The sequence below is a fragment of the Leptidea sinapis genome, chromosome 11, assembly GCF_905404315.1.
Source record: "Leptidea sinapis chromosome 11, ilLepSina1.1, whole genome shotgun sequence".
In the NCBI taxonomy this organism is placed as follows: Eukaryota; Metazoa; Arthropoda; class Insecta; order Lepidoptera; family Pieridae; genus Leptidea; species Leptidea sinapis.
The window spans coordinates 418,741-432,588 of NC_066275.1; the positions used below are offsets into that span (position 1 = coordinate 418,741).

The 13,848-nt window shown below is 37.2% G+C and overlaps 1 protein-coding gene across 1 annotated transcript in view; it reads right to left on the reverse strand.

Moving 5' to 3' along the window:
* The window catches only part of LOC126966674 (interference hedgehog-like), an 86,128-nt gene that overhangs the window by 7,215 nt on the left and 65,065 nt on the right, over positions 1-13,848 (reverse strand). The window contains exons 10-14 of the mRNA XM_050810816.1: positions 11,941-12,047; positions 10,252-10,370; positions 6,917-7,073; positions 4,598-4,678; positions 4,092-4,211 (exon numbers count right to left, since the gene is read on the reverse strand). Coding sequence (XP_050666773.1) covers positions 4,092-4,211; positions 4,598-4,678; positions 6,917-7,073; positions 10,252-10,370; positions 11,941-12,047 — 584 coding nt within the window. The remainder of the gene's footprint in view (positions 1-4,091; positions 4,212-4,597; positions 4,679-6,916; positions 7,074-10,251; positions 10,371-11,940; positions 12,048-13,848) is intronic.

Genomic DNA, 13,848 nt, shown 5'->3' on the forward strand with positions numbered 1-13,848 from the left:
GTCTTCTTGGGGTTGAATTGGACTAAATTTTAAAATCATTCATCAATCGATTGTCATCTTTTGCGACCCAACCTAATAACGAATCTGTGGATGGAGCAGAATAATAAAAAAGGCGATTAAGTCTAACACTACGTTCGCGCTCCACCAGCACATCCAAGAATGGAGGGGTTCCATCTTTTACCTCTTCTGTTGTAAAGAGTGTTTTCAGCTGTATTTTGTTCAGTTGGTCCAAAAGTTTTACAGGATTGCCGGCTAGATTATGTGTACCACAACAGCGCCTATTTCTGCCGTGAAGCAATAATATGAAGCATTACCGTGTTTCTGTCTGAAGGGTACCGTAGGTAATAAAATTACTCGGCAAACGAGACTTTACATCGTATGTCTCAAGGTGACGAGCGCAATTGAAAGAAAGAAAGAAGAATCATTTATTTTAACACTCACACAAATCACAAAAAGAAGAAACTTAAAAATATATACAAATATAAAAAGGTGTGGTGTTTAAAAAGGAGCCACTCAGCATGTGTTTCAACACAAGTGTGCTGCAACGCTGATTTTCTGTGACCCCGCGTGACACATGAACTTCAAGGGCGACACCTCGCCTGAATTAAAGTATAACTATAATAATAATAATTAACTTTTTACTTATAACAATTAGCTACTTAACTAAACTTAAAAACAATTAACTACTAAAGTAAACTTAAAAACAAGAACAAACATAAAAAGTAATTATAATAAAAAATTCCTAACAATGACAAATAATAAGATCAAACAAAACAAAAAGCTCCTAGTCTCTTTGAACGCAACTAATGCTGGAATACTGATTTTAATATTCATGTAATAGAAATTTTTTCATTTTTAATTTGAGGGAATAAACAGATAATGAGGCTTTGAAAGGTGGCGGTATATTGTTCCAGCACTTAGTTGCGTTATAACTAAAACTACCTTTGAAGGCAACAGTGTGATGCCGACTAAAAGACAGGAGACCGTGTAGCGCCACTCTGGTGTGGTACAAGGTATTCGTGTTGCTCAACCAGTTCAATTTGTTATATAAATATGCGGGAGCCTTAGATGCGATCACATTAAAAAGTAGAGCTGCGAAATGCAGGCGTCTTCTATTCTCCATATTTAAAACTTTATATTTTATCAAATATGGAGTAATGTGACTTCGTGGAGGAATGTCCCAAATGTACCTCGCGCAAGCATTTTGGACCCGCTGTACAGCATCCCTCGAACGGGCCAGAAGTCTTCGTCCGTAAACATTGTCTCCATAGTTTAATTTGGAGAGTATTAGAGTCTCACAAAGTTTAAGACGCAATGTTTCATTAATATATGGTCTAATCCGGTATAAAACCTTAATTCTATAAAAACAATTGGACATTATGGCATTGATATGTTTTTCGAACCTGAGATTCTCATCAAAGTAATACCCAGGTTTCGAGCTACAGGAACCCGTTCAATCACCACATTATTTATTATGATGTCCAAATTGTAATTAAGGACTTTATTGATAAGATTTGTTGTCCCTAAGACCATGTATTTAGTTTTAGTAGCATTGAGCACCAGAGAGTTATATGAGGACCACTTTAATACTCTAGAAAGGTCTGAATTAAGCTTTGAAATAGCATCTTGAGTACTTGAAGGATCAAAGGAGATATAGAGCTGTATATCGTCTGCATACATGTGGAACTTACAGTGCTCAATGGTCGTGATAACGTCGGATGTGTACAAAATAAATAATAAAGGACCTAGGATCGAGCCCTGAGGCACTCCCCGTGAGACAGCACACCAGCTAGAAAGTTCGGTTGAATCATTTTCATGTGTCACAGCAACGGTCTGTGTACGGTTACTCAAATAGCTAGCAAACCATTTCACAGTTTGTGGTGTGAAACCATAATAGGTTAATTTGGCTAGAAGAAGCTGGATATTGAGACAATCGAACGCTCGGGAGTAATCTAGCAAAACCAATATTGTACTTTTTCCGGAATCTTGAGCACTCAGTATGTTGTCCACAACATCAGCAAGAGCCGTTGTCGTACCTCTTTTCTTCCTAAAACCAGACTGTAGATCTGGTAACATTCCATGCCCCTCCAGGTTTTCTATGACCTGATTATAAACTATCTTCTCCAGGATCTTGGAAAGACATGGCAATATACTGATAGGTCGAAGATCCTTTGGTACTAGTGGATTCTCTACTTTTGACAAAGGTCTGACTAGAGCGGTTTTCCAAATATCTGGAAAGGTGGCAGTGCTAAGAGAGAAGTTTATTATATGGGTGATTGTGGGTAAAGTAACGGAAGAGGTTAACTTGATCATGTCCAAAGAGATGTCGTCAATGCCGTAGGCTTGAGATTTTAAGGATTGCAATGCCTTTAAGACTTCACTATCACTTACAAGACTAAATTCGAAATTATTGGTACTATCATATGTGTTTAATTCAAAAAAGCTACACGTAGAAGAGGGAACTGTACCATCCCCTGATGTATCCAAAAAATGTGCATTTAAAAAATTTGGGTCTTTGAGGTGTGGTGGTAAGAAAGAGTCCCTATGGGGTTTAATATTTACGTGTTCTTTAATATGGTTCCAAAGAATCCTAGGCTTACTGATGCAGTTATTAATATATTTATCGAAGTATGCACGTTTCTCGTTATAAAGTGCGATATTAACTTGCCTCTTAAGATCTTTGTAGTAGGAAAAATTGGAATCATGTTTACTTTTCTTAGCTCTAGCGTGTGCTTCGTCACGACATTTCATCATTAACTTCAAGTTGTATGTTACCCACGGATAGTGATGTTGTCTAGCAAGAACATGCTTACGTGGTGCATAAAAGTCAAACAAGGTTGTAATATACGACGTGAAAATAACTACCATCTGGTTTACGTCCTCTAAATGGTATATTGTATCGAAAGGAGTAGCCTAAAGGGAGTCACTGAATTTATCTAATTTAATATCATTTAAAGGTCTAAAAGAGATCCATTTGGGTTTATATTTATCCTTGATACTATTAAATGTACAAGTAATAAACGCGTGTTTACTTAGGTCATTTATGTGGTCTATTGAAACATTTGATACAGGAGCATTACTACATATCACATCAAGGAGAGTTTCGCTGTTATCTGTGAAATGTGTTGGTTGTGATATAAGTTGCGTTAGATTAGTAATCTGTAAGAAATTGTTAAATTTATGGAAGTTAGGTGTTGAGCTGTATAGTAGATCAATATTAATGTCACCCAGAAGGATAATATAATAATTGTGGTGCCTATCAGAATTTTCGGGATCTGAGCGCTACTACTTTGTTATGGGCAGGGCGTATTAATTACCATCAGATGAACGTCCTGTACGTCTCGTCCCACATTGTCATAAAAAAAAGTATCACTGGGAACTATGGTAAACACACCGTCAGCGTATCTCCACCAGTATCTTGGTTTTAATGGTGCACTCTTCAACGCTTGGGAATCCTCGAAATGTTACAGATAGAGTAATAAAAGAGCAACCCTAGAGTTTCTTGATCGCTTTTCCCTGGGGAAATATGCTTTCCGAATGAGCTGTTCTATAAAACATGAAATATTTCAAGTGTATTGTGATAAACCTACGATATAAAAAAAATTGATTGATTGATTGATTGAATAAATATAATTTTATTTTAAACACCATACGATTCACCCTTCAAATTAAAAACAAGTGTACCACTGGACTGGCGGCTGTCAAAGTGCTTTTGTGCCTGTCGCCATTTTGGCGCTTTTGGCCTTGTAGAGAGATTCTGCGGTACTTAAAACTAGTGATGACAACCTCAACAAACATCGATAGATGGTGGGCAACTATTTCTCAACACAAAAAATGGGTACTTAATTACGTTGATTCTTGAAATATAAATAACACGGAAAATGAACGAAATTAATTCAAAATGTAAAAATACTTCAGAGTATTGTATGTTCCTTCGCAGCCATTTGTATTATATGTCGAAATTAGTTCTCTGAACGCTCGCGACTGGCGCTTCAAATTGGCACAAACAATTAATAAATTATATAATAAATATGGAATAGCCTGTCCAGTAGTATTTATACAGGTCAATGGTAGGTATAGATTATTCTTACAAGTATAGCAGTGAAGTCTGACGGCGCCTGCGCAGAGTAGGCCTGCAGTTTGAGCTCGTACGCCGTATCAGGTGACAAGTGACTCAGAATCACGCTGCGAGATGATCCCTCCACCGTCACCTGAATGTCAAATATTTATTATTACAATGTGAAATCAAATTTTTTACATGATCAGAGACATCAATGACGAACTCGTCGTCAACTTAGTACGTCAACAATTCTCATCATTCAAGTTAATAACTACATTTTTTACTTTTGATATGTAAAATGCGAGCCAGACTCACATGGGTTTCGTTCTCTTGTATAAATGACTCCTTTAGAACTATTATTGATTTCTAATATACTAGATACTACTACCGTGTATTAATTTTATTTAATTATAAAAATATAATATAATTTTATAAATTATAATCAAAACAGAGTTTAATAGTCAACGTCAATTTTTTTCAACGTTTTGACAGCTGTCACTGTCTTTCTAGACGTATAAATGTTCTAAGCCTACAAACCTTTTCGTATGGCCCCGCAGTGGAAACCGCCCTGAAGTAGACGTAAAACCCTTCCGCTTCAACGCCGCCATTACTCGACCACTGTTCAAGACAAACATTACATTAATCTACTGGTTTACACTCAAACACATATTTTTATTATTATTACAAGTAATGCACGTATTTTTGGATTTCCTGTTATGTTGTTATGTTGTTTAAAACACCAGTGAGGCGTATTTGCACAGGATGGCAGCTATAAGGTAGTGATCACGGCAGCGTATCGGTGAAATAGTAATGTGCAAAGATTATTGTTTCAGTTGAAAGACCGCCATAGCTAGTGCCATTACATCGTATGTCTCGTGCGCATTCGTGGAATCACTCAGAATTTTGGATTCAATGAATAATCATGAGAGGCACTGCATTGTATTGTTCAAGACGTATCACTGACTTCTACTATATACCACTGGACTGGCGGCTGTCAAATTGATTTTGTGCCTGTTTGATATTCGCCATTTTGGCGCTGTTGGCCATGTAGCGAGAGTCTGCGGTACTAAAACTAATGATGAAATCCTCAGCAAACATCGTTTGGGTAACTATTTACAAAAAAAATGTGTTCTTTATTACTTTGATAATTGACGAACGAAATTAATTCAAAATGAAAAAATACTGTACGTTCCTTCGCAGCCAGCAAAATTAGTTCTCTGGACGCTCGTGAGTGGCGCTTCAAATGGGCACAAAAAATTTGCTGTGAAACATATGGAACAGCTTGTCCAGTGGTATTTATACAGGTCAGTGAGACGTATCATAACTACATATACATTCAAAGGCAAACGTCTTGCTCGTGCTGTCACTTTTTCGCATAGAAAGTTTTTTTTTGCGGGGAACCAAAGTCTTATTACTTTTATTCTGATCGCGCGTGGTATTAAATCGCAGGCGACAGTTTGATACTATATGACGCGGGCACAGGCAATCCGTCAGCTCGTAGCGTCGGCAAAATAAAATCGCGTCAAAGTTCGCGAGTACACTTACTTATTCAGCACTTAGAAACTTTAAAACTATTCTCGAGTCATGGTTTTTTAGTGGTAAGTAAATGTGCGCACAAAACGAACTACTGGCGTAGTGGGATACGTGGAAATACAAAGATTTTATTGCGTTTTTTTACTTCATTCTTGAAACTGGCAAAAATTGCGAGGAATAAATTCAACGTGCTTGAAGGCTTCGAATCAGTAGACGGACTATTAGGGCTATATTTCATCGAGACACCAAGGTGGCGCGACTGGTGTCGGTAAGGTACTAAACTAGACACCATACAGACACCAGAGTCATGACGCGTCCGAGCTGGTGCCGCAACCAATCTGACACGAGATGAGTAACACTCTATCATCATCATCATCATCAGCCGGAAGACGTCCACAGCTGGACAAAGGCCTCCCCCAAAGATCTCCATGACGATCGGTCCTGCGCTGCCCTCATCCAATGTATTCCGGTGATCTTGGCCAGATCGTCGGTCCATCTTGTGGTGTGCCTACCAACACTGCGTCTTCCGGTACGTGGTCGCCATTCGAGGAGGTTTAGGATAACCTCAGTTCTAATACTGATTTTCATTAGGTACCTACCAAGTCGACCTGTTGACAGCAGCCGTAGACAACACGGTCCCTTTTGTTATAGGTCTTATATCTATCTAGTAGGAAATAAATAAAAAGATTGAATTGTAATTGGAGTTTTAAAAGATTTTTTCACATGTTGAATTATATAACACTGAGTTTCATTTTATTATTATTTATTTAAGTTTACTTTCTGATTATTATTATTACTATTTTTATGCCTCTGAACCCTTTTGTTTTTGTAATAGACAAGATTACAGTTTTTTTAATGAAAATAAGGGACAAGACTATCAAGACCTTGAGCTGATGGTAATTGATACGCCCTGTCCATTACAATGCAGTGTCGCTCAGGATTCTTGAAAAACCCAAAAATTCTGAACGGCACAACAATTGCGCTCGTCACCTTGAGACATAAGATGTTTCACTAGCTACGGGGCGCCCTTCAGAATGTACCACAGTAATGTTTACATATTACTGCTTCACGGCGGCATCCTGTGCAAAGGAGACTCCCAATGGTAAAAAATTTGTTTCTAAGACAGCGTGGTTAGGTAGCGGCGACTGGTTGCGCCGCCGCCGTGGTATCTTGGTGATATATAGCCCTGAGTATATAGCCACGACAAAATATAAATCAAGCGATAATAATGCGCAGTGAGCGTGTGCACAAATGGTCGAATCGATGGCTATCATTTTAAATAGCTTTGAAAAAGTTCTTTCCCATTCTGGTTGTGATACTCACAGTCCAATTGAGTTGTATCGTGTTCGGAGACAGCGCGACCGCCTTGTCCACGACTGGAGTGGTGGGACTGCGGAAACCACCTCGCTGCAGGTAGAACTTGGCACTGCTGCGACCCATCTTGTTGTCCTGGTTGGAGTACACCGCTGCGATGCGAAATCTGTATAAAAATATAATGAGTAAGACTTAGATAATTTATACGTCTAGATAGAGCCTCTTAAACAGGCCAGGCTTAATAATTTAGTGTGCGTAACGAGCTACGTCTTACATTCGCGACTCGAATGTCACTTTGTGTTAGTGTGCGCGCATTGCTCAAAATAGAGGTTAACTGTCAACTTTAAAAACCAAATAATTAAACTGTAAAAATATATCACGGCGAGATTCGATCCCTCGACCTCGCGGTGTTTCGGCTTCGCAATCACAGTGATTCAACCACTGGTCCAATGACCGTATGATCATAAAGTTGAAAAAGCCGAACTATAATTGGTAAGAAGTATACATCTTTGATCCATAATTTCAACGACTGTCTTACTTATTTTCGATCAGGCCACGTGTCCTAACGCGAGTTTTACATTAGCCGCTAAAGAAGTTTTCACTTCCAAAAACTTTCTTAACCACGCATCGCACGGACAGACCTGTCCGCTCTTGCGATTAACGAACGAACGAGTTTGACTTCCCTATACCTTTAAGTGACCTTTGAACGAACTTGACTTCCCTATACCTTTAAGTGACCTTTGGTAAGTGCAAGTATTCAGTTGGCATAGTACGACAATCGGATGAAATGTGGATAAAATGAATGAAATGAAAAACAAACATTAATTTTTATATTCGTATCATCTAATGAATATAAGTTCAATAGCGTCCACGGTAATTTCAATTTAAATGTATCTGATAAAAGTTAAAATTTCAATATCGCTTATATTTTACGATCAATAATAAAATATCTAATTATTTACACGTCAGTTCGGCCCATTAGATTTAAATGTATTAATTACTTTAACAAAACGCTTAGCTTGAATGTAATGAAAAGCGTAAGAGTCAAGTATATGTAATAAAAATTTATAATTAATAATTTGTTGAAAGTTGCTTCACTGACTAGAAACACAGACAAAAGATGTTTTATTATTTAAGAAAAACACAATAAGAATATTATGGTTACTTATTTGTTAATTTTCACTTTATATATTTTTGGTAAGGCATAAAAGGCATTTATTTTCTCAAAATTGATTCTTTTGGAATTATTTTTGGTGTCAGTTTAAACACTACCACTTCGGAAATAAATTGCACTCTGAGAGAGAAGAAACGGCGCAAGAAACTCTCCCAGCATTGTTTTTTTTGCGCACTTTGGATTGAAGAATTGTGTGGAATCAAGGCATATTCTATTTGTGACTATATTTTGATACTATACATAGCACTTTAAGGTTTTTTCATTTAATCATTTAAGAGGAATTCGTGGGCCCAGTGGGAGTTACTCAACCTCACACACAACCTTAAATTTTTTTTCGCATGAATGTTTGGTTCTCAAGAGATGTTTTTATTCTCTTCAGATAAATCAATATATCAATTCGAAACTTTAAAAGTACCTATCATTTCTACCATTACTTGACCTCCAAAAATAAATAAATTACATATTTGGGTCGGGTTTCAGATAGGCGAGATATTTACTTAATATCTGACTATCCTACATATCTGAAAAACTAAAAATCAAGAATGATGTCAATTAAACCAATAAATTATTGACTAGCTCTTACACTAGACCCCAAAGCAGAGCTTAGTTCGATTAATATAATATTATGTCATAATGAATCTGTTATGTGTTGCCACAACACAAATTATTCCGAATAAAATAAACACATTAATGCAATAATTTTGTTGCACATGTTGTAATTCAGTTTCAAACTGTGGCAAGTTATAAATGAAACAGGGGTTACATTTTATCTACAAATAATTAATGATATAACATGTTTACCTTTCCATTGAAATTGTGGGATTAAAATTTCATAATGTTGATTGACACATTGATATAAGACATTGATGCTATAATTATTTTCAATTAAAAAATTTCACTGACCTGTATAAATACCAATGGACAGGCTGTTCCATGTTTGACAGTTTGTTAGAAATGTTTGCGCCTATTTGAAGCGCCACTCGCGAGCGTCCAGGGATCTAATTTTGACGTATAATACAAATGGCTGCGAAGGAACGTACAATACTCTGAAGTAATTTTGCATTTTGAATTATTTTCTTTCGTTTTCCGTGTTATTTATACTTCAATAATCAACGCTATAAAGTACACAATTTGTTTGTGAATAGTTTCCCACCTTCCATGTTTTCCACTAGGTTGTCATCACTAGTATTAGTACCGCAGATTCTCGCTACATGGCCACAGGCCAACAGCGCCAAAATGGCGAATATCAAACAAGCACAAAAGCACATTGACAGCCGCCAGTCCAGTGGCAATTGGTTTATAGTAGAGGGGTAGAGGTCAGTGGACCCATTTGCTATAAATGCTCCAAAAACTGTCAGCTTATTATCTACATTAAATCAAAAAGTCTCATAAAATGTTCATATTGAACGTCGGATCGAGTGATACTAACCCCCGGTTTCCTAAGTGCTATTCAACGGAAAAATCAACAAATCAAGTGTCAAATCTAATCTTAAGCATGGGTTTCTGAAAGGATGATTCATCATCATCATCAGCCAGAAGACGTCCACTTCTGGAAGACCTCCCCCAAAAATTTCCACATCGATCGGCCCTGCGCAGCCCTCATCCAACGTATTCCGGCGATCTTGACCAGACCGTCCGCGTCGGTTCATCTTGTGGGGGGTCAACACTGCGTCTTCCGGTACGTGGTCGCCATTCGAGGACTTTACTGCTCCACTTCAGTTTCGCAATAAATAAAGTGTACTTTGTATTAAATGTTTGCAATAAACATAACCTCTATTATATTAACTAGTTTGCGGCTAAGTTTCTACAAAAACCTTCATATGAAATTCAAACAAGCATTCAAATTTACAGAATGTTCACAAAAAAATATAGTTTTTGTAAGTGGTTTGTTATTTTTAAGTACCCTCACTTTTGGGATTAAATATACAAATTTTATTTCTACCAAAATTCATGGATGTACTCGTACATCTGTAGATGGAGCCACAATCGGAGAGTTGAACAAGACATACAAAAATTTCAGTTGGATAGAGCGCTCGGACGGAACCTAAGAGGCGCGGTTTGAGTCCCGCATCGTCCATGAATTTTGGTATAAATTAAACTTGTGTATATCTGTAGATTTCGTTTTTTATCTTTGTGTATATGTGTATATTTGTAGATTTTGTTATCTTACTTGTAAAATCTGTCCGGTACCAGTCCTTCAATCTCGTAGGAGTGTATGTATGCCGGTATGTCGTTGTTAGCTGTGTGCCACTGAACGCTGGATGAGTTAGTTACTTCACGGTATTGCACCTGCAGAGTAACACTATTACACACACCTATAATATTTATTTATGCAACTGTTGTGTTATAAGTGGTATTAAAACACAATGTGGGTTTATCATATTTATAATAGTATCACATGAGTGTTTTATTACCTAACTATCAACAGTTGCATACAAGACTTTATCTACACCCATAATATGAATCCTCTATAAAATATTCTGAAATAGCTTACTGCTAACATTAAAAAAGCCAGTCCTAGTAACCATTACATCATCCAAACGAGTGTTGTAATGTTGTACTGAATTTCATTACAACACTCGTTTGGATGATGTAATGGTGTTTAGAACATTGGTTCTTTTAATGTTGGTAATAAGCTAATTGTTTTAGAATCTTTAATAGAGGATTTAATGCTAGGGTGTAGATACTCGTAGAGAGACAAATAATATTACATATATAAGAGGGGTCAAACGGCCATGAGGCTCGTATGATGGGAAGTTATGAAGAAACCGTCCATGGACATTCAGAACACCAGACAGAGATCTAGAGATGCGTTGCCGGCTTTTAAGATTGGAGTAGCCCTAACCTTGTAAATGTCTAAGGCTGACCTCTATAGAGCGTACTTAGACTTTGCTCAAACTTCACTTACATAAAACTTAGCTGAGAGTGAGCTTAGCTTAATCTTTGATTGTGTTTTTATAGTAATTTGAAGGTTATAATTATGCTGAGCTGAATCTAACACAGTCCAATATAAAAGTCAAATTCAGGTTTTATCACACTCAGCTTAGTTTTACGTAAGTTAAGTCTGATCAAACTCTAAGTACGTTCTCAGCCTAAGTCGTATCGCAAAAAGCGCGGTTGCAGAATGTGTTAACATGATTTAGATGGAATTCTCATTTTGAAGTAGTGTACGGTGGTAAAATTAGGCTGCTCGTTAATCTGAAAAACTCTAATGAGCACTCCCTGTGATATATCTGGTGGAAGATGACGAGAGACAAGAAAGCCAAAGAATCAAACCGATCGGGGATGACTCGACCGTCGTTGATTCGAGCCGCTCTTCGTTGTATGCGATCAAATTGAAAAGACTGGTACTGGGGAGCACCCGCCCAGAGGTGATAACAGTACTCCAAATGCATGTAAGCACTGAATTAAATATATAGCCCCCTCTGTAGTACACATACATACCATTTTATGTTAAAGAAATTGAACTCAATTTCTTAAGTATATTTTAAATATTTTGCTTTTTGCTATTATTTTTGCTTATTATTATTTAGCTTTTTTATATGTATAATAAGTTGTATATGATTATATATATAATGAGAATGGTTTTTGTTTGAGGCTCAATCACGCCTAAACCACTGATCGTATCGACATGAAACTCTTCTTTATTTACTACTTATTTTTTTATTGTATTTCTAAAGATTAATAAAATGTTTTTTTTTTCAATTTCCTTTTAAAATTCGCCCAGCGTAGCGGGCGGGAACGGCTTGTGATTATTATATACCTAATTTTACTTTATTGGTAAGCTTTAAGTTGTGTTCTGCAAAGTAGAAAATACTTACGACGATTAGGAAAATGGACTTAAATAATTGTGTCTTACCTTATAAAACTGAATTGGCAGACCATGGTTAGAGTGAGTCCACGATATCATGACGCTCTCGTCTGATAGCCGAGTCACGTTGGGTCGCGACGGTGCTATGAGTACCGCTGAATTCAACAATAAATACAAAAATAGTGTGAGTAATATTTATTTATTTACCAGTGGGAGGCTCCTTTGCACAGGATATCGGTTAGATTATGGGTACCACAGCGGCACCTATTTCCGCCGTGAAGCAGTAATGTGTAAGCATTATTGTGTTTCGGTCTGAAGGGCGCCGTAGTAGCTAGTAAAATTACTGGGCAAACGAGACTTAACATGTTATGTCTCAAGAAGACGAGCGCAATTGTAGTACCACTCAGAATTTTTGAATTTTTCAAGAATGCTAAGCGGCGCTGCATTGTAATGGGCAGGGCGTATCTATTACTATCAGCTGAACGTCCTGCTCGTCTTGTCCCTTATTGTCATAAAGAAAATCAACGACGCGGGTGAACTGGAAGAAGTTCCCTTCCCCTGGGTCACGCGACTAGACTAAGAATACGTCATCAGTTGCGATGCGGTTCTCAAACTATTTTCGAGTGAAACTAAAGTTAATAGCGTTATTAATGTGAGCGATACGATAACAGCGATTCAATGGCGAGCTGTCAGCATGACACTTGTCAATGCGATGTCTTGCCGCTGTGTGTAATTAAATTACCCGAGAAAAATGTGGTTTTTAACTGAATAATTAATTTAAATCTAAATAGATGAATCACACGATTTACCAATTAGTTAAGCTAGTAAGTATTTACTTTATTTTCATTAACTCATTTAGAAGGTAGTACCTACATTTAGTGAAAAGGTCAATCAATGGTACTCTATGGTCACTTATCATGACGTAGTCATAGGCCATCAGGGGAAGAAAATACCAGGCGGAGTATATTATTATACCATTAAGTGGAACAAAACTTTCATTTTCGATTCTCTCAATGCGTTTAAAATAATGGAGATTTTTTTTATGGAAAAGGGGGACAAACGAGCGTACGGGTCACCTGGTGTTAAGTGATCACCGCCGCCCACATTCTCTTGCAACGCCAGAGGAATCTCAGGAGCGTTGCCGGCCTTAAAGGAAGGTGTACGCGCGTTTTTTTATGGTACCCATGTCGTATCGTCCCGCAAAAAAGAAGGAAGAAGCTCATAACTTTAACTGAGTTTTAAAAAAAGTAATTTCCCGCGACGAGGTAGCCTTTATATTACGTAGCATTTAATAACGTGAACAACATACATTCTGAGGCCCTTTCAATACGGGTTTAAATGTGATATTTCGGTATTAACTTATGAGCCACTTTGAATCGAAATTCTCTATAGATACGGGATGAAATAGTTAAGTGTGTCCACTACTGTGTGTAACTATTACCCTATAGCCCAGTGGTTAGTGACCCTGCCTACTGAGCTCGAGGTCCCCGGGTTCGAGTCCCGAAATGTTTGTTTGCGAGTCATGGGTGTTTATATGTATTTATGTATTGTATTAAATATATCGTTGTCTTGTACCCATAGTACAGGCTATGGCTAGTTTGGGGCATGATAATTTGTGTAAAAGTGTGTTAATATTATTATAATTATTATATCTAAAGTACTTCTACTAATCTCATACAAAATCTATGGGAGTGTTTGATATCAAATTGTTGGATACTTCTCGTATGATTTAAAAAAAAATATAATGCCATTTTTCTGATTAGGTTACGTTCTGTCTGTAATGTTTACGGAATAACCATCTGGTATAACATATTCCGCGATTTGAACAATTTTTTGCAAGTAGAAAATTTCCTTCTCAGAAAGCAATACTACATGCCTCACACAGTTTATGGAGCCATGACCAAATTGATTTATCGAATAGGTTTAAAATGATCTTGCTACGTGGGTAACACTGAA